The following is a 19,469-nucleotide window of genomic DNA, read 5'->3' on the forward strand; positions in this document are numbered from 1 at the left end:
GTTAAACCACAACAATGCATCAGACAAAACAACTGCAGACTGTATCCAACATCTCCAGCCACAAAGATGGCAACAAACTTCTCAGACACCAAGTCATGTTGTGAGATGTGATGCCAGCAGTGAAGAATAGCCGTAGAGTTAGCCAAGTGAATCTTGATTTCCAACCCCAAGTTTGAGACCTGAAGTGGAGAAGAACCATCATGCTCCAGGTCTGACTGGGCAGCAGTGGAAGCTGCCAGCTACAGAGGTCCACCTGGCCCGGTCCCCATCTCTTCAAATACAAGGAGATAGCTAGCTAGGCATTACACCTTTGACGAGCCACTCTTTACAAATACGCCAAAGCGCACTTGGCAAAAACAGACTGAAATACTGTTCTGCCTCCTCTCCGGGTGATCACCCTTCACAGTAGTGAATATTAACAGATGTCCAGGTTCTAAAACCAAAACAGCCTTTGGAGGATACCAAAGGTATCTTCAAACAGTAAACTGGACCCATTCTTCATATAATTGAGAATGAGAGCTCTGCCAAGGAACAGCAGCACTGTAAACTCCCAGTAAAGGCCAAGGACGTAAGCTGCGATAAGCTTCATGGCGATGTGTAAGCAGATGAAATCTGGCTGCTTAGCAGCCCATTCAAAGACTATGCAATACCTGTGCACAGCACTTGCCCTGATGTTGGCGGGGTGCAGGGGGAGGGACAGCTCCAGTAACAGAGAGCACTATACAGGACCAGACTGGTTCTGGCCCTCCTTCCTCCTATCTGTCATCAGGTAGCTGCTAGGCATTATGTAGCTTCTTAACTCCAGCACAAGCATTTCAAAGAATCTGACTCGAGATCTCCACTCTACTTGGCAGCAGATGTTGCAAGGGAACACAATACACCCAAACCAACGCAACTATTTTTGTTCCTGGATGTCTTGCACTGGTTCCCCCCAGTGCCGGAAGCACCTGGTGAAAGCACAAGGGTCTTTTCTTCATGCAGGAGACCTTCTTGGCACATCACTGCCCCAGCCACCCTCCATGTTTTGCAGCTACAGCTGAACTGAGCACAGAAATCAAGTGCAAGGGAATATTTTCTTTTTATGGAAAAAAAAAAGAAACCAAACCAAAAACAAAACAAAACAAAACAGCACAACAAATGCTATACCGAAAGAATACTCTGGTTTCGCACCAGCCTTTCCAGTTTGAGTCATCTTATCACCACGCACCGTGCTGCCTCCTGCATACCTCCTCCAGCCTCACCTTCCTCTGCAGAACCCCTGACGTGATCCCAGCAGATCTAGCCACGTGCTACTCAAGACCACGTGATCTAGCCACGTGCTACTCAAGACTCCCTAATGGAGGGAGTCCAGCTGCCACAATGGGTCAGTGGAGACTTATTTTTCAGTGCTGCCACTGATCCGGTCCCATACCGGCACTCTGTTGCACAGTGGTTTGGCAAATGTATTTAACGTTTGTCAAGAGGCAAAAGCTACAACAACAAGAGGGACTGTGATTTGCCTTCTCTCCCAGGCAGTTTGTTCCTGTGGAGTTAACACTGTTTTTGTCAAGTCTGTTGCGCTTTCCCTTCAGCACTGTCCAGGTTAAGACTTTTGAGCCAGTAAGGTTGTTAATTTAATCTTCCCATCCATAGAGGCAGTGAGGCAGGTCCCGCAGTCCATGGCCGTGCTCCAATCCACTGTGACAACGGGAGCTCGGTGTCCTCCCAAGGAAAGGCAGCTCTCCAGAACCTTTTCCTCACCATTTAACTAAAAGGAGGAAAGCATAAGATTTTAAGGAGGCAAGTTTCTGCAGTGGGGGCAGTGCACCCACAGGAGCAGCCAAAGCCTGCTACAGACTCCGTATCCCTAACAGCATGCATAATTAAGCAGAAAATCAGAGACATGTTGAGATAGATGTAGCACACATGAGGAAGCAAATTTCCAGCCTCACAACAGAAGCATGTGTTCTCAAGCAGCTCAGCTTCTGATATCAGCTGAGCTGCAGTAATTGAACAAGGCAGCCTAAGATGAGAAGCACATAAGCCTAAGCTATAGCTCATGTTAGTGTGGGTGCTCTGAATGCCCCAAATGCAAGTAAAAATTCCATCTAATCTGCCTTGCAGTGGCTTATACTGACGGGTATAGAGTCAAGAGGAGGCAGGCAAGGAGCATGCCATCAGTAATCGCTTGTTACGGCAGCACAGAAATTTGGGTACTTGGAACCATTCAGCCTTACCCTTCATTTCATTTCAGTACACAGTAAGAGGAGAGAATCAGGCTGGGACTAACATAGCATCAGCAAGCACACAGGGCAGATTAAAGATGAGCATCAGCCAAGAATCACACATTTTGCATTGAACTGGCATGCATCAATATATTAACAAAAAAAAAAATTAAAACTTTGTCCTAGGCACTTGGGCACTAAGGAAAACTGCTGCAGCTAAGCTTCAAGAACAAGGAGCACACATACTCGAGCTACATACAGAGGGCCAAACACTTACAGGGGGTTCAAACACTTGCTAAACACCAAACACTGCTAAAATGCACACTGTTTGAAACTGAGCAGCAGGTTGCGCAGAGCAGGGATGGGCAGGTGCTGCTTGAGAACTTCCAGTGGCTGCTGTTGCAGCCTTGTAACAAGAGCTTATATGTAAGATGCGTTAGAGTACTCCCCATCACTTCTCAGACTTACCTTAAAAATGACTCCCCCAGTAGAAGAACATGTCAACATATAGTTGCCCTCAGAGTCAAAAGCAAAAAGCCTTCCTCGTGGGAATTGGACTTGCTTGTAGCCACTGTACCCAGACAGAACAAAAGGACCTGTAGCTTCGCTGGGAAGATCGTACTCAGACACCTTCAAGCCACTTCTGTGAATATTCCACTGAATAAACTAGAATGACAAAAAGAGATGACAAAAGCCCATAGTTAAATTGACTGGGATGAAAGTAGAGGGGCCATTTGTCGTTCTTAAGCAAAGTGGCTATTCCTCACAAACAGAAGATGGCATTTTGACATCTACATCTGAGTGGCTATATTTATAAAACACAGGCTGCAAAGGCTGTAAGAGTGCCTACTATCCAGGCAAACATACGCCCTACCTTCCACGAGCACTGCTGCCTATGTGTCCTTCCACATTGCATGCAGGATCCTGGTGGGAATTCACTTAGCTCTCATGAGCCACGGACCCACACCTTCAGGCAGTCTCCCTCCCTGAGCCACACCTCTACTGCTGAGGACTGTGGAACTGCAGAAATTGAAGCCTTTATTATAAGCAACAGGGAGCTGCTGACACGGACATTTATGCAAAGTGGTCCAGGATCTGATCCCTGGTGAATCCCAGATTTCAAATGTGGTCATCTCAGGGGCACAGAAAGGCCATCTTCGCATGGATTCCCTAGGAGAGGGATGTCACCAACAATAGGATTTGCAGACAAGGTCCGAGGCAGCTCCAGCTGTTAATATGCTTTCCAGCCATTCTCTCTGCAGAGACTGCATGCAGCAGGGTGGTGCTGCACACCTAAGATTACAGTTAGCAGCCCACGGATCCTCCAGATTTGGAGGGTATTTTTACTGCTATCCCCACCATATGGAGAAGACTCCAGAAGGGAACTCACTGCCAGCTGACCAGTAGAAGATCACCCAGAGCCTACCTTGCCATCCTCGCCTATGCTGTAGACTGTGTTCTCATCATAGCTGAACTCAACGGAGTAGACTTCCCCATCGTGTGCCTTCCAGCTCATGGCGCACTCGTGCTGCTGCATATCTGAGGGGAGAACCAGTACTGAACACTCCTTGTACTCGCCCAGAGCTGAGGTGAAGAGAGAGAGGCCCTTTATGTTCATAAGATCTCTGTCCCAGCCCTCTAAACCAGCCTGGGGGAGCCCAATCCAATCCCAGCACCCTGGGCTTATTCTCCAGCATGTGGCTTTTACACTGGCCACAAAAATCATTGCCTGTAACTAGTCACCTCTTCCTCTGGCATTACAGGGCTGCTCACATGCTCACTATCAACTGCAGGCATTCTGCATTCAAGCCCCACTGCCACCTTTCTTCTTCTCCTCCCCTTGCTATCCTGTCCACCCTCACAGCTGCTGCCAGCTCTGTCCTCCCACAGACTTGGGACTGCAGCCTCCAGCTCAGCACCCAGGCCAGAGCAGATCCCTCATTCACACAAGAGGGAGAAACAGAAATTGCTCAGGGAAGAAGGTCTGATGTGAAACCCTTGCCTTCACCTACAAGGTCACACATTAATTCCTTTCCGCAAGACTCAGCCTCTGGCAGTGGTACTGCCACATGGCACAGCCAAGACCGCACGGCTCCAGGGCAAGTTAACTCTGCACCTCAGCAGGAGGGAAACAACAAATCCAGCAGCACTACCAGGGTCTCCAGCCAACATCCCCCAGAGAAAGTTTATGCCAATTCACTCCTGAGAGCTACTGTGGAGGAGAGAAAGTATCTTCCACCTTGGTGTTCAGGCATGTCCCACAGCTGCCTCCCTGCTGCGCTGGGCCAGCCAGCTGGGGACACCAAGGGGCCACCTCACTGCCCAATTTCAACGTACCAAAAAGACGAACAATCCCATCTGCAGCCCCGGTGACCAGCAGGTTGCCATTGTGGTTGAAGGCTGTGCAGTTAATAGCAATGGGCTCAGGCTCCAGGCAGAACTGCAACTGGAAGGGAAAGTCTGCTTTAATGCCGAGAAATGGAGCCGGGGGTGCTGAGGAGCTGATCTCCAGGGGAGGGAGGAAAGACAGTATCTAGTAGCAAGTATCCTCCAATTTGGAGCCCTACACCTCTCATGACTACAGACTTCAAGGTTGGCAGTGGTATTTTACTGTGACACTAAACCAACAATTCACCTCAGCCAAGCCACAGCTTTCTTGGCCATGGCCTCAAGGCTGCAAAACCAGCTTCTGGCAGGCATTAGCTTGAGTATGTTGCTTTCTCCTACACGTCAGGGACAGCATTTCTTAAGGGCAAAGGCAAGGGATGGGACGAGGATTCCCTGCCAGAATCTGACCCACCTAAATTGAGACAATGGAGAAGATGACATGAGATGAAACCTCTGAAAGAAGCACTTCCCTTAATAACAGGGAGGGCAGGGGAAATAGCAGCAAAGAAAACCCTTCAATATCGCTCAACTGCCGAAAGCCTGAGCAAAGCATCATTCAATCCACTTGGGACATTTCCAGTCACAAACTGTGTGCAGGCAGAATAGAAACAAGGCTATAGACTATTTTGAAGAATCCCTCAAAAAAACCAACACACCAACAAAACAAAAAAACTCCACCCAGCAGCTACTTACACTATTCATTTTTATCCTGCACGTGATAGAGGGGAAAGAAGGAAGGGGGAAAAAGAAGGGTATTGAAAAGAAAGTCAGCATAATTTAGAAAGAGGGCTCCTACACATTGAAATACAAGACACTCATTCTCAGCAAGCAGACTGAGAAAGGAAAGAAACCCAGCAAGTACCTGCTGCTTCATCGTTTTAGTGTCCCACAGTAGCAGCTTCCCAGGAACTTGGTTCATGCTTTTGCCCCCAGAGCTGACTGCTGAAAAGTCCATGTGGGAGATGGGGCTCTGGGCTGCTGCAGAACAGACAAAGGAGGCACCACTTGGGCTGCACGCAAGCGAGAGGATCCTGAAACACAGCAAACAGTCTGAATTGCCTCTCTCCAGCAGCTGCCTCAATCACAACACTCGACTATGAGCTCTCCCATTAAGATCCTGCAAGACAGGGTGCACTGTAAAGGAGGGCAGGATTTTTATGCTTAGACACATTTTGAGCGTCTCCTGTTTAACCGAGCAGTTTTACGCTGCTCAGACAGGGACTGCCCTCTGGATGAAGGCTACTAGTCCTGCAGTTGCAGGAAAGCAACAGGAACATTGAGACTTCACCTACCTTTTCACAGTTGAAAACAACAACATTTATATTTATATATAAAAATCAGTATTCTGGAGTTACCTGGGCATGTCTTCATCAATGCTGATTTCACAGAGATTCTTCTTCGCTTCTGTGTCATAAAGACGAACTGTCCCGACCCCACTGCCAAGCAATAACTTGAAACCAGCAAGGAGGAGATGGAAAGAGCGTCAGTGAGTACAATGATGCTGTCCAACAACCACCAATACCACAGAGGAATTTTTTTTTCTACTTATGCATTCAGATTAAACATCACTCCATTAGGGTACATCTTGTCTTTCTGTGCATATCACGCGGAGTAGGACTACCCCAGAGCCACAGAAGTCAGAGTGAAAACACTGCTTTCCAGTGAGAAAAAGATCTGATAGGCACCAAGGTGGAGTAAAAGCCACTTTCTAGAGCATGGCTCAACATTATAGGATGCAAAACGTATGTGGAGTCTCAATATCTAGGGGAGCAAGGAAAGAGTAACGCAGAATTAACAATCTAAGTTTAAGAGAAAACCAAGTAGAAGCCACCTCCTTTCATCCAGGGGAGAATGAAATCATTCAGAAGGGCTCACACATGCTTTATCAGTGGTGCTACAATTTGAATCAGAAGTAAAACCATGGAGGGATGCATTATCAAAGAAAATGAAGCAAGCCAGATCCTTCTCACTTCAGAGCCTGATTTGCTGCTGAATCCCCATACATTTCAGAAAGAATAATCTTTCTATCAGCAAGCAGGAAATAAGCTCCACAATGGAGAAGTAACATCAGAACAACTGCATGGACAACTTCCTTTTTAAGAGCAAAAGAAAAGAAAGAGACAAGCTGTAGCACCAGCTCTTCACAGGTGGCATTTTGGGCTTAGCAGCAACACATTGTCAGTGCCAGAATCGGAACAATATTCCCTCAGTTGCAGGCCTGCCTTCTCACGCAGCCCTGTCTCTTCGCCAAGAGAGGGCATGAAAAGCTAGCAACAGTTCTAGGACTCAGAAGAATGCATATAACATAAGGCTCCTCTCTAGTAACAGAACTAGAGAAAAAATGCTATAGGAAACATTTAAACTGGCATGATATTTAAACAAACCCCAAGCTCCTTACGCACACACCAACCCCGAACTCATAAGGCACCAGTATAAAACTGGCTATGGAGCCCTTTTCACACCCGCACAAGCAGAATGCCAACACCACACCCCTGCTCCTCAGCCCTGCTCTCCCTTCTCTGCTTCTGGCTCAGAGTGCAAGTAAAGCTCCACAGCTCCCTGCTGCAGGGTTCCCATGGGCTCTTGTACAAGGTTGCTTCTCCCTGCCTTTACAAGTGGCTGCCTGCTCTGCCTGGAGAGAGGCACTTCTCTGAAAGGAGCTACTTCTATCTGCAGCTGTACCCACACTGCAGAGTGGGAACTTCTGTCTCAGGGCAACCGGGGCTGAATTCCTTGCTCAACAGCGCACACTCCCCACTCTAGTTTTTCTTAGACCCTACAGGCTTCAGTTCCCCATGTCCCACTACAGTGGAAACTAACTGTTGCCCTTATCCACAACGCAGCTGTCTAAGAAGTTAATGTGCAACACGTAACAACACAGCCCTAAATCATCTGCTGTGACTCCTGAGCCTCCACACGCAGAGTACTCACCAGCCGATCACGCTTGGTCGCCCATTCCAGAGACAGCAATGGAGATTTGGAAATGGATGAAGCTTTAGTTTGCATTATGGGGTTAAAAGACCAGACTTTGATGACCCCGTCCACATCCAAGCTGGCCACCCTCCGTCCGGAACAATCAACCCTATGTGCAGAAGGAAACTGATTGGATAAGAACTAAAGTTCTTAGATGTGAGGAGATACCCCAGTAATCCTTCCTCTCCTGGCCACATACCAATTCCTTCTGCAGGAATCAGAACTTCCTTGCACCACTTCCCGTTCAGTCCACAGTAACTGGCACAATCAAGCGCACCAAGCTCCACATGCAAAGCATAATGCATAAAGCAATAATGCATAAAGCAATACCATCCTGCTTTCCCAGAGAGTTTCCTCTTGGCTGGCATCTCCCAATCACAAAGATCTCCATCCATTCTCACTGCACAAGCCACAGGCTATTTTCAGTCACACCAATTCGACTGCCCTACAACCAAGAGTACATGCACAATGTGCTGGACAGAGCAGAGGCTGGGAGAAAGAGGCCAGACACAGCTGGTCCTCTACAGAGGCGTCTGTGAGAAAGCCCTCTTCTGCCAGTCCATTACCTGCAGTACATGATGGAGGAATGGTGCTCCCCATACTCCTCCTGGCTCAGGACGATGAAAGGCGGCTCCTGCCGGACCCCCACAGCCTCTGCGCTGCTGGTGGGCATTTTGGTTGAAGTCTCTGCTTGCTCAGCATGCAGCTCTGAGCACGGCTCTGTCTCAGCTGTGCTAGGATCTGTTTTCTTCTCAGCACTTTGGCCCTGAAGGAAGAAATCCTGTGTGAAATACAAGGAAGTAGCAGCTCCAGATCAAGCTCTTCAGGCACCCCAGCCTGCTGGGAGAAAAAAACCAAGAAGCTGCACTGAAACAGAAGCATTGTCAGCTCAACACCCCTTCTGCAGGGACCTTTCTGAGCACAAGGATAGTGTGTTGCACAACTGCACCATTTAATATGGCCTCCTTGGTTGTAGACTCCCTTAGATCCCCATCCATCTGCCCAGCCATACACTTTTCTGTAAGAATTAAAGGAACCACAGCATCTCTGTTTGCATACCTCAGCTGATATTAGAGACCCATTTTGATGCCATTAGAGCACAATTCAAAGATTCACAAGCAAATCAACATATTTCAAGGAATTCCTGCTTTCAGCAATATAAGTTAAGTCTGTATAATATGCAGCTCAGTAAACCTGCACAAAAACTCTTGTTGGATGGTGAGCCCCAGTGGATGGATTATCCTCATCTGCCGGAGATTTAGTCTGTGTGCACTGGGTCAACCATTGCAGCCACCTGGCTGATGACAACAGTAGAGTCAACACATGAGTCCAAAAGCTTAAAACCCAATTTGACAGGACAAATAGAATAAATGCAGTTTTATGAGGTGAAGGTATTTGAATCAGACAAGATCTGCGCTGCAGCAGACAGCAGTGTTTAAAAGCACCTTAGTCTTCCCTTGCCACCAGAAGCTGAGTAAGAAGCAGATACAGCACATAGCCAGTAAAACATCTGCAAGCATTTCTTTCCTAAACCATCCTCTGAAGATGAAATGCCCCAAAATGGTATTGGTATTGATGGTTTTGAATCCCTGTTCCCTAACACATCCTTGCCTTAATTAGAGTAGCTTTCACATCTTGAGCAATGGGTCAAACACTGCATAATCAAATAATCTGAAACCACAAAGCTGGAAGATTGGGAAATAAATCCAAGAATGCCTCTCTCTGTGTTAGTTAATGTGGGGAGATTACAACCACTGAATGACACTCGTGAAAGAAACAGTGCCACCTTTCACTTTCCTTTTTGCTCACATCTGTTGAGAACAAGAGAAAGCTAAATAGTATCAGCTTCCCCTAGAGCACCAGAAGCAACTTTTACAAAGCCAGGAAAACAGTACCTTAACCTGGAACATCACAGAAAAAGGAAAGTCAAAGGATTGGGAAATTGGGCTTTGCAATTTTCTGACCAATGTTTAATCAAAATGTTTTAGATGAGCCGTGAAGAAAAAAGTTCTCTCATAGCCTTGAATGCTCAGTGGTGGAGTAACATCTCCTCTCTAAAGCAGCGCTCCCCCATGCAGAACAGCCACACATACGGGCCGATAGGCAACTGTCCCTCAGCAATGTCTCTCCCCCAAGGCAGAGTGTCTCATACAGCCAAAATAAACACGGCTGAGATGCTGCCATCGTTCCTCCTGTGCTCTGTATCCTCTGACCACATGGCTGCTGAAAGCCAGACATACACGGGTGAAGAGAAGTAGTCCGCTGACTTTCAGCGGTGAAAATCCAGGACACAGTTTTATTATTTCATTGGATTAGAAAGCAGGGCACACCCCCAGGCAAAACTACAACACCCAGTGCAAAAAAACTCCAAAAAGCAAACGTTGCTATGAAGGGTATTTCCACTCCTATCCAGCAAAACTTTCTACCAATTTTTATGTGTCCTACGCAGAGCCTGCACAAACCAGCATAAGAACCCACAGGAGAGAACTCACTTGGGCAGGATGGGTGAGCCAAGCCCATTGCCACTAAGGAATGGGGATTATAACAAGGTATTTGAACAAAAATTAAGGTGGATGAAACATACCCTCCCCAGGACCAGGCTGTTGAAAAGATCATGACAAAAGACAACTCTTCTTCCATTTGAAATGTCAATACTGATTCCCTTCCAAGGACACAGAAATAAACCTAGTGTGGAAGGTGTTGATTAACTACAGAGATTAACCTTTGATACAGTTAGATCTGAATAGCAATTCAGAAGCTTAATGGGAACACTTGCACTTGTTTTACCACTTAGCACAATAAACTGCAGAAATACCAGCCCTCCACTTCCCAGCCTTGCAGTGTTGCCCGGTACCTGGAAGGTCCCTTTCGACACCAGTTCCTTCCTTTCCTTCCCATGCTCTTGCAAGCGCTTCTGCCGCTGCTGCAGGGAACTTGACTCGCCTGCTACTAACCCACTGAAGTGGCTCTTCCCGTCCTTACAGCTCACTGTTCCTTCTTTTCCTTTCGCACTCTGGAAGGCAGAGGAATGATTTGGCAAAGTTACGCTTGTGCTAGGCTGCGGAACAAAGAGCAAAAGAGGAGGCAAAGAAATCAAGCACCTGCAAGGGCTCCACAAGCCCCCAGAGAACAGCAGCTGTTCTTGTGCTGCATTCAGGCCCAGCACATACTTGCAAGGAAGGCAAGGACATCTCATTTTTTCAGGTGGAAGCAAAAGCTTGGAGCAGTGCTGTGCTGCAAGTTAACTCCTTGGATACTCAGCACCTCTCAACGATCACAGTTGAGAATTACCTGGTGATTTGTTGGTTCTTTCTTCCCTAGCAGCATACTGCCAGTCTGCGTTGGAGAAGCCCCACTTGGATGGGCTGGTCTGGAAGGGCCCTTTTTACTTTGGGGGAGAAAAGAAGACAGAAAGCCTCCCCGGGACTGAAGAGAATGTGCAGTACTCCTCTGGCTGCAGGTCATATCACTAATTAAGAGGAAAAAAAAAAAAAAAACCACACAAAAAAAAATCCCACACAACAAACAAACACCACCAAAGTGAATATGAAAGTGTAGCCAAACAACCTGATCAAAGACCACCCACCAAGCAAAGTGCCAGCTGTCTGAACCACTGAAGGACAGATGTTCCTTTCCAAGCTGATGGACCACTATGCATTAAAAAACTGTTTTAAAACCTCCTGTTAGTGCCTGGAGCAGATCATTATAATTACTGTAACCAAAGCTCACTTCTCAGAGATGCCACAGTAGGCCCAGCTGTTCCCGAATTCCCTGTAGGGCCACCTCAAACTCCTTCCACTCCATCTGGTTAGTTTAGAAAGACCCTAAGGGAAAGGCAGGGGAACCCAGATTTCCAAAGGACCTACTCAGCTGGGATTCCCAATTCCAGGCATAAAACAGACATACTTTGAGAGGCACTCAGTATCCAGTGTTTCACTGAACACCCTTAGATATTCAGCAAGTCATGTTCAGCAATTTTAAAGCACAGGCCCTCAATATCTCAAAAATGGGACCTAAAAAAAATAAGAAAGTTTAAGTCCATTTCTAGGATTACACACACCCCCCTTCTCAGCCCACAACACCAAGAGTAGCAGCTGCTTCCTAGAACATAACTGTCTGACCTCACTCCGCTACAGCTTCCTCCGAGAGCAGAGCAGCACCCCGAGGAAGGGGAATACAATCACCTTCACTGCGTCTATCCTCTCTTCTAGGAAGGAACTGTTCTACCAAAGTTGGGCTTTGGGTTGAGCAGAGACATGGAAAAAGCAACCAGAACTGGCCCCCAGACTAAGAAACAAGTTGCACACACAAGAAACGCCACTTCTAAGGCAAATTTTTCTAATACAAATGGACAAAAATGAATATGGGAATAAATTATCCAATCCCTCACGTCTCTCTCCCCCACGTGTGCAGATGAACATCAGGGCTTTCCATACAGAATAGTTAAACAAAAAAACAAAACAAACCCCAAAAATCTCAAATTAAACTGTGTAGCCTGTGCTGTGCAGAGTGCAGTTATCAAGACAGTTCACCAGACACTTAAGACTATTTAATCAGACAATTTTAGACTAAAACAAAGACTTTGTGTGTGGTCTCTGCTACAACTTCTATTTGTCATCATCAGCGGCATAATTTGATCAATCCCCCTCCTGTCTGAATAGAAGTGAAAGAAGCACATGAGAAAGTCAAAGCCCCAGCAGTGTTATTAATACTTCGGCTAAGCTACATTTGTTTCAGAACCTTTTAAAGCAAGGAAAAAAAAATCTCAATAACACAATGAATTCAAACATGCAGACTTGGCTTGCATGACTGTGTACTGGGGGAAAAATAAGAGTTTAAATAACAATTAACCAAGGTGTATCACTGTGTATGTTGCCTAATTTCCACAGATAGGAATACAACAGATGTAGCCATAAAACATACTTTAACTGCAGCAAGTTTATGAGGAATTCTGTGCATAACAGCCTTGCAGAGGAGAAACTCCTCCTCCCTTGACTTTGCAAAAGCAAGAAAGCATCTCTGGGTAACAATGACCCATTTGGGTCATGAAGTAAAGTGTCTACAAAACAACACAGCACAGTCACCTACTGCACCGCAGGCACTAAAGAAAATAGGAGTCAAGAGACAATCCACTTCATTTGAGCAATACTGCAGGGTATTGCACTGCTACCAGTGCGCTGGCTGCCCAGAACACCTTGGTGTAATGCTGAGAGCAGAGCAGAATCACTTCCATGTGTGCTTGGGTTCTCACAAATTGGCAAGAATCTCCCTCCCAAATGGCGGGAGAGATGCCCATCATGAATTCCCTCATTAAACCCACTTAAGTCACCAGAATTTCTGCCTGGATGTCTTTCTGCATTGATTCCCAGGGCAGGGAACAAGGAAATGACCCTCCAGGAGCCTCCTTGCCGCAATAAAAGCAGCAGAGCCTGTCCCCAGCTCCTCCCTTGCAGGCACTCACAGCTCAGAGTCCCCTAGTCGATCCATGTTGGCCACATATGCAGGCAACTTGTGATGCACAACTGCTTGTTCCACCTCCAGTTCCTCTTTCTTCATGCGGGAGGATTCAGCCTGCAAAGCAAACAGCTACAACGAGAGAAGAGAGCCAAGTAAATCGAGGGTCTCTGAGATTCACCTCCTTCCCACTTGCTGAAGTTGTTTACTCCTTTTATTTCAACAGCTTTAGAAGGGTGGGAAGGGAAGAAAGCTGCTCTGACTGGCTGAGCACCACATTACTCCAAGTAGTCAAAACAATCAGTACCTTACACACACGAAACTGGAGCCTACTTAAAACCCTTCACTCCTCTCCTTGGGCTGTTGTTGTATGGACATTAATGGTGCTGGGAAATGAGAGCAGCCAGGGCAGAGCTGATCAGCCACTCCCCGCAGGCAGCTCAAGGCCAGGGCAATGCACATGACTGGCAGTAACAATATATGGGCACTGAGCCTAGAAGGTAATCATCTTCCCACAGCAAAGGGTTTGGTGAGCTGGTAGGGTGCACTGAGGCCAACGCCATCAGGTCACCCTGAAATCCAGCTCCACACCCTGCCCAGCTCCCTCCCGAGCATGACAGTGAGATTTATCTCCACATTATGGAGAAAGAGACATTTTTCTTTTTCCCCCTTAGCAGAGAGGAACCTCAGGATGCAGCTTTCTGTGACGGATGTGGTTTATGCCTGTGACTCTTGCTCATGTGAAGAGTTCCTCAGGCTCTTCTGTTTCCACACATTTGTTTTTCAGATATAATTCTTCTTTTTCCTTTTACCATAGTATTTAAGGAAAGAAATCACAAGAAGAAAAAGAAGCTTTGGAAATCCAGCTTGCTATTCATGTATTTGCATTCATTTCAACAGTGAAATCAGAATCACTACTTAATTTCAACTAGCATTGAATTCAGTATTTATTTACACCATTTTTTATTTAAACCTGTATTCTATAGGTAGCTGCTTCCTTTTCTAACCCGAGCAGTTCTCCAAAAAGGAAAGTCTAGTTTTCACCTCTGCCTATTTGCCAGAGAACACTTATGCTGTCTGTAAGTGGTATCAATCAACATTCCACAAACAAAAAAACAGCTTTAATTTGACTAAAAGTACAGAATACAAAATTGAAGGAAATAAGAGAGTGCTATTTCAAAATATACCTTATCCTGCTGCCCCTATTCACTGACCATCTTTGCAGAACTCTCCTGTCAAAGTTTGCCTGATCCACTGACTCCATACAGTACACAGTGACAAACCTCACTTTTCTTTTGCGAAACAGCCTCCTTTTTGAATCAATTATTCTATTTTACTTCAACATTTTTAGGACAAATAAACAGCATTGATCAGCTACCAAAACAGTTGAAACAGGAAGCACAACATAAAACATAATGTTTTGTAACACAGAAGGTAAACCACAAAACTTACTTTACTGAAGTATTCATACAAAGAGAGCTTTTACTTGGTATGTTTGAGGAAGTGAAACTAAAGTCCTGCTTACATGAATAAGGCTTCCCACTTGTATGTGATCATCCACATGCAATCTGTAGTTTAGAAAGTTCTTAAACTGTAGATTTCCCGAATCTCTCTAATAGGAAATTACACTAGGAAAGGACCGACCCGTGTTATATCTTCTTACACCATCTCTCTAAGCATCTGCTGATGATACTGTCAAAAACAAGACACACGGAGCTGGGCGACATTTTGTCTGAACCTTCTTACAGTTTACTGTAAGGTCTAGAGTTGGGAAACAGACATTCACAACATTTCCATTAGTTGATCTAAACTGCTTTAAGTGCACTTCAACCATGGTGAACTGGCCATTTCAGAAGTAATGGTTTCTTCCTCTTTGCCAGAAATTATTGCCCATTTCTATTGCTCCATCAGCTAAAATGTGGAAATGACTGAATACTATTCACAAGCTTCCATGCAAAGTCAGCCATATATGCACTTAACCTGCCACTAGTTTCAGCTTGTCTTGACTTTGCAGTGTAACAGGAAAGGAGTTTGCAGAGTATCCAGCCACCTGTCAGATAGCCAGGGAAAGGGACAGTCACTTCCAGAGGAGGGACAGTAATACCATAAACAGACATTTCACGATATGATCACAACCTTAAGTTTGCTGGAGACAGCTGAAAGATAAACCAAAATAACAAAGGACTTATAGTAGAATCTGCCTTGGAATAACTGCACTGAACTGAACAGTTACAACTTTCTTGAATGGATGGAACCAATTTTACAAAACTCACAGCCTCATACAGTCAGCAACTAAAGAGTGACTTCAGTTCTGACCTTATGCCGCAACAATTCATTTTCTTCTTGTATGAGGCTGCTCCTGAGACATTCAGCTTCAAAGTTCAAAATGACTGGAACTGGTGAGGAATGTTAAAGAAAACCAAGGCAAGAACTTGTGTACACCTGGCTTAATTCTAAAAGCCAGGATATCATACCGGCCATTTGCCTGTAAGAAAGCAAAGCTGCCCAGTCCATACTACTAGCAAGAATTATGTGCAAGGCCAAAAGACTAGTAACAGCTTAGTTACCTAAGGCAACTTTGTACTTTCTTTGTACTTTACTGTTGCACACACTATTTCACATAGGCTTTGCAAGGATTTTTAGATTCTTCCTTTTTACATGTCAGAAGTAGAGGACGAGATGGGTTATGTTACTGCATTAGTGTACACTGAAGAAACAGTTCAAGATGAGCTGTATTCCAGCTGCAGGATAAACCTGCCCATCAGCAAACAAACAAGGTCAGAACTCGATAGTGTGGGACAAAAGCTGTTATTTCTGCCAACGTTGAACTGCCCTATTACAGCGAGCTGTCACTAGACAATGTGGTGAACATATGAACCCAGCGAAGGGTCTAACAGGAGATGCTAGTTCAGTTATGGACTGTGACCCAAGGTTGCATGCCTGTTTTGTACTACGCCAAGCAAAGAGGAAAAGCGTTTCAGAATAAGATGTGCACAACATTTCTCGTCACTAGCATAGGGATGGGTTCAGCATTAGCAACAACCACAATTGTTTGTGCCCAGGGAATATAACATATCATTAGATAATTGAACAATAACTGTTCCAACATCCTCTGGAAAAAAACAGCTTCCTATTAAGTCTTGGCTTTAAACAATCACCTGAAAGCAGCAAGTTCTGTAATACTATATTCTTGGCACCACTGTTAATAGTAAGCATAACACCAGGGCAAGGGAGATTTAACTATTAGTTGCAAAAAAGGATATGCATGCACTGAAATAAGACACTCAGGAAGTTGTGCAGAGACACGATAAACGTATCTGCCCACTGGCGTGAGAAATAGGTGGCGAAGGTGGGGTTGGAGTCTGGGGCAGGGAGGAAGGGCAGGACAAACCAATCCTTCCACTCCGCCTGGTTCTGGAGCTCAGAGGCCTGCTTGAGGAAAAACTCCTGCGCCTTGTCATTGCGGCCGGTCTGAAACACAGCAAGAAGAACAGGGCTCATGCTTCTATTCATGCCACCACATGGATTCTAGGAATATTTGCTCTGTTATGAGCACACTAACAGCTACTTTCACCTCCCAACAGAGCAAGTGGTTAGAGTTAACAAATTCATCTAGGAACAAAAGAATCTCAAATACGCTAGGAGAAGCTCACAAATGCACTTAATCTGACCTTATTTCTAGTCACCAGAGTCTTCTTTAAAGGCTGAGGCAAATCAAACTCATCACTTACATTGATTTCCAGCTAAACCAGTGCAGTTTGTGCATTGACATAAGACATGAGCATTCGTATACAGGACCAAAGTATATTTCAAATTACTCAAGTTGACAGCAGATGTAGCCTGAAAAGGTTTCCATCTGATACATTATTCAGACAGAACAGTCACGCCTCAGGGTAAGCACAGGGCAAAACAAAACAAGAAAAAACACACTTCTGGAAATGTGCATTAGAGTTTGACTCCTCCACCAACACCCATCATTTAAGATTTTCAGTCAGGGAATGGAATCAAGGAGGAAACATTGCTTCTAAATGGTAAGGAATGAAACATTAATTCCTGACAGGTATTTGTCTATTCTGTTGGCCAAAGCCCACCCTGTCTAATATATTCCATTGACTTTCCTAGGGTTTCAGCCAGATAATCTCTGCTCCATTTTAAGCTCATTATTTTCTGTTAAGCTCATTATTTTCTGTTCTATTTGAAGCAAACAACATTCACTCATTTTCTCTCTCACATCACCTTGTACAGATTTGAAGCCTACTTCTCCCCTCTCATATAAACTAAAACTCCACTCCACCAACTGCAAGTCACCTTTTTTTTCTTCTGGACCCTCCCAACTCCTTGATGCTTTAAGAACCGTGGTGCCTGGAAGGACTGACTGAGTCCTGCTTATTGATCCCCAGCACTGCAGTAAGGCCCTTCCCTGCACTGCTGCTGCCTGCTTAATCGTTCCTTATTCTGCACCCAAGCAGCTGACTACTCCCACCTACGTACAGATGCTTGGAGCTTTTTTCTGCCTGTTTCTTCAACTTATGAAGATTGCTTTGATCACTGTTCTTGTCCTCCTCTGTTCTCATGCCAATGCCCCACGAGGAGGTGTTTACAAACCTTGTGATCTCTCCCGGTAACCAAGTTATCAACAGAAGCTGAGTAGGAGCGAGCTAGCAGTACAGCCATCCTGTCTGAGCGGGACCCGCCTTTATGTCCGAGTGAGTATCTTGCTCCCAGCTAACCGTACTTCCCTCTTGCCTAAGCTTCCCTAGCATGCTTACAAGCTTGTCATGCGAGTCCACGTCAAACTCTTTACTACACTCCTGATACATGACACATGAATTGCTTGTCCCTTACCCACCAGGCCTGTCAGAGGCTCACAAGGGTATTTCATTGCTCTGGTTTCAGAGACCAGGATCTTTTTAAAACAGAAGCCTAGAAATCAAACACTACCTGAACAGTATGGATGAGGTAGTATCGGAACAAGCTGGTTTTCAGCTTGTTCACTGTTGGCCGGTACACATCTTCCAAACGGCTGAAAAGGCGTCGGTCCAGATAACTCCAGTAATCCCGCAGGGCAGCCAGATCGTAGCTCTGAACGAACTGCTGCAGCTGGTCCACTATCTTATCCACCTAAAGAGGGCAAAACGGGGAAGACTGCAGTCACGTGAGGGCTCTTCCAGCACATAAAACCTTCGGTAACTTAATGCTGAGAAGCTTTAACTGCGCAAATAATAATACAATCCAGCACTTATGCGCTAGCTGTTTTCCTAATCCGGGAAACACTCTGTATTTTGTATTAGCATTCTTCCACTCTGCAGCAATTTTTAAATGAAAAAAGAAAGAAACATGAAAGAACACAGCCAAACAGATTTTGACAAAAAGATCACATTTTGTTAAACATAGTGGGGTTTTTTTGCAAGTAAGCAAAACATTTCCACTTCTTTTAAAAGTCAGTTGATAATGAAGAAACAGAAATAACGTGATTTAACGCTGAAAACTCAAGTGCAGCACCTGGAAAATAGTATTATTTTTAGATTAAAAGGAAAAAACTCTATTTAGCCAACAGAAAGAGGAAGAAAGATCTGCTGTACTGCAATCTTTGAAGTACCTTTATCTTTAATAACATCATCTACTCACAAGGCAGGCATAAAAGTTTGCAACTGAAATTTTTTTTGTCTTTATGTCTCTTTGAAAATCATTTCTGCAATATGATAAGGCAGAATGGTGATGTGGGAATAGCTTTTTAGTTCAGTGATTTCTGATTGCCAAGATAGGCATCAGAAAAAAAAAATCTGCACCCTACACAAAATTCAACTACCAAAGTTGTTTAATATGTGGTTTGCTCTCCCCTCATCAGTTAATGTCTTAGGACATCATCCAGCCTCTATCTCTGTGGCTTCCTACAGATAAAGGAAACAGAATTCTGTGACCTCAGCAGTCCCTTCTTAATTTTGTCTTGAACAATATTATCCCTATTAAATCAACTGTTTGCCTACCTCTAAACATTAGCAAAGTGCTGGTGTTTTAAAAATAAAAGCAACATGTTTTATGAATGATAAAGGTAGCAGTTGTACTGCCGGTTAAAGAAAAACCTGACCGTTCAAAACACTACATTCTGTGCCCAGAACTGCTGCTACAGGAACACGAAGCTCTGAAAGGACTGAAACCGTATTTCGAGGCTGGCAAATTCTGTGCCAATTTCCACACATCTAGCAAGGTAGCTGACGCTTAAAACATCCAAACTAAGGAGCGGAACTGCAAAGCCACTGGATAAAAATCTCGTGACCGAGGAAAGATCCAGGCAAAGAGATGTCCTCCTGCCGCTGCCTTCTCGCACGCGCGTCTCCTCCGTTCCTCCCCGCACGAAGCTGAGAAACCGCTGGGGCTTTACAGGTCGGACGTAGGGTCCATAAACGGCGGTTTTGGACGGGCCGAGCAGACCGCCGGCGCGGGGGCGGC

At 45.3% G+C, this 19,469-nt stretch overlaps 1 protein-coding gene across 1 annotated transcript; it reads right to left on the bottom strand.

Annotated features, from left to right (window-relative positions):
* Nucleotides 1–1,329: 1,329 nt before the first annotated feature.
* On the bottom strand, nt 1,330–18,164 carry WDR91 (WD repeat domain 91; the record flags this gene model as incomplete). Its single annotated transcript, XM_009585335.1, is given in 14 exon segments — nt 1,330–1,747; nt 2,673–2,870; nt 3,631–3,743; nt 4,542–4,650; nt 5,455–5,623; nt 5,948–6,042; nt 7,524–7,674; nt 8,132–8,331; nt 10,420–10,578; nt 10,857–11,034; nt 13,027–13,151; nt 15,336–15,418; nt 16,283–16,490; nt 17,961–18,164. Coding segments are annotated over 14 exon segments (2,157 nt in total), but the record flags the coding sequence as incomplete, so codon positions are not given.
* Between the last annotated feature and the right edge of the window lie 1,305 nt (nt 18,165–19,469).

The sequence above is a fragment of the Fulmarus glacialis genome, unplaced genomic scaffold (genome assembly GCF_000690835.1).
Source record: "Fulmarus glacialis isolate BGI_N327 unplaced genomic scaffold, ASM69083v1 Scaffold46569, whole genome shotgun sequence".
NCBI classification, from domain to species: Eukaryota; Metazoa; Chordata; class Aves; order Procellariiformes; family Procellariidae; genus Fulmarus; species Fulmarus glacialis.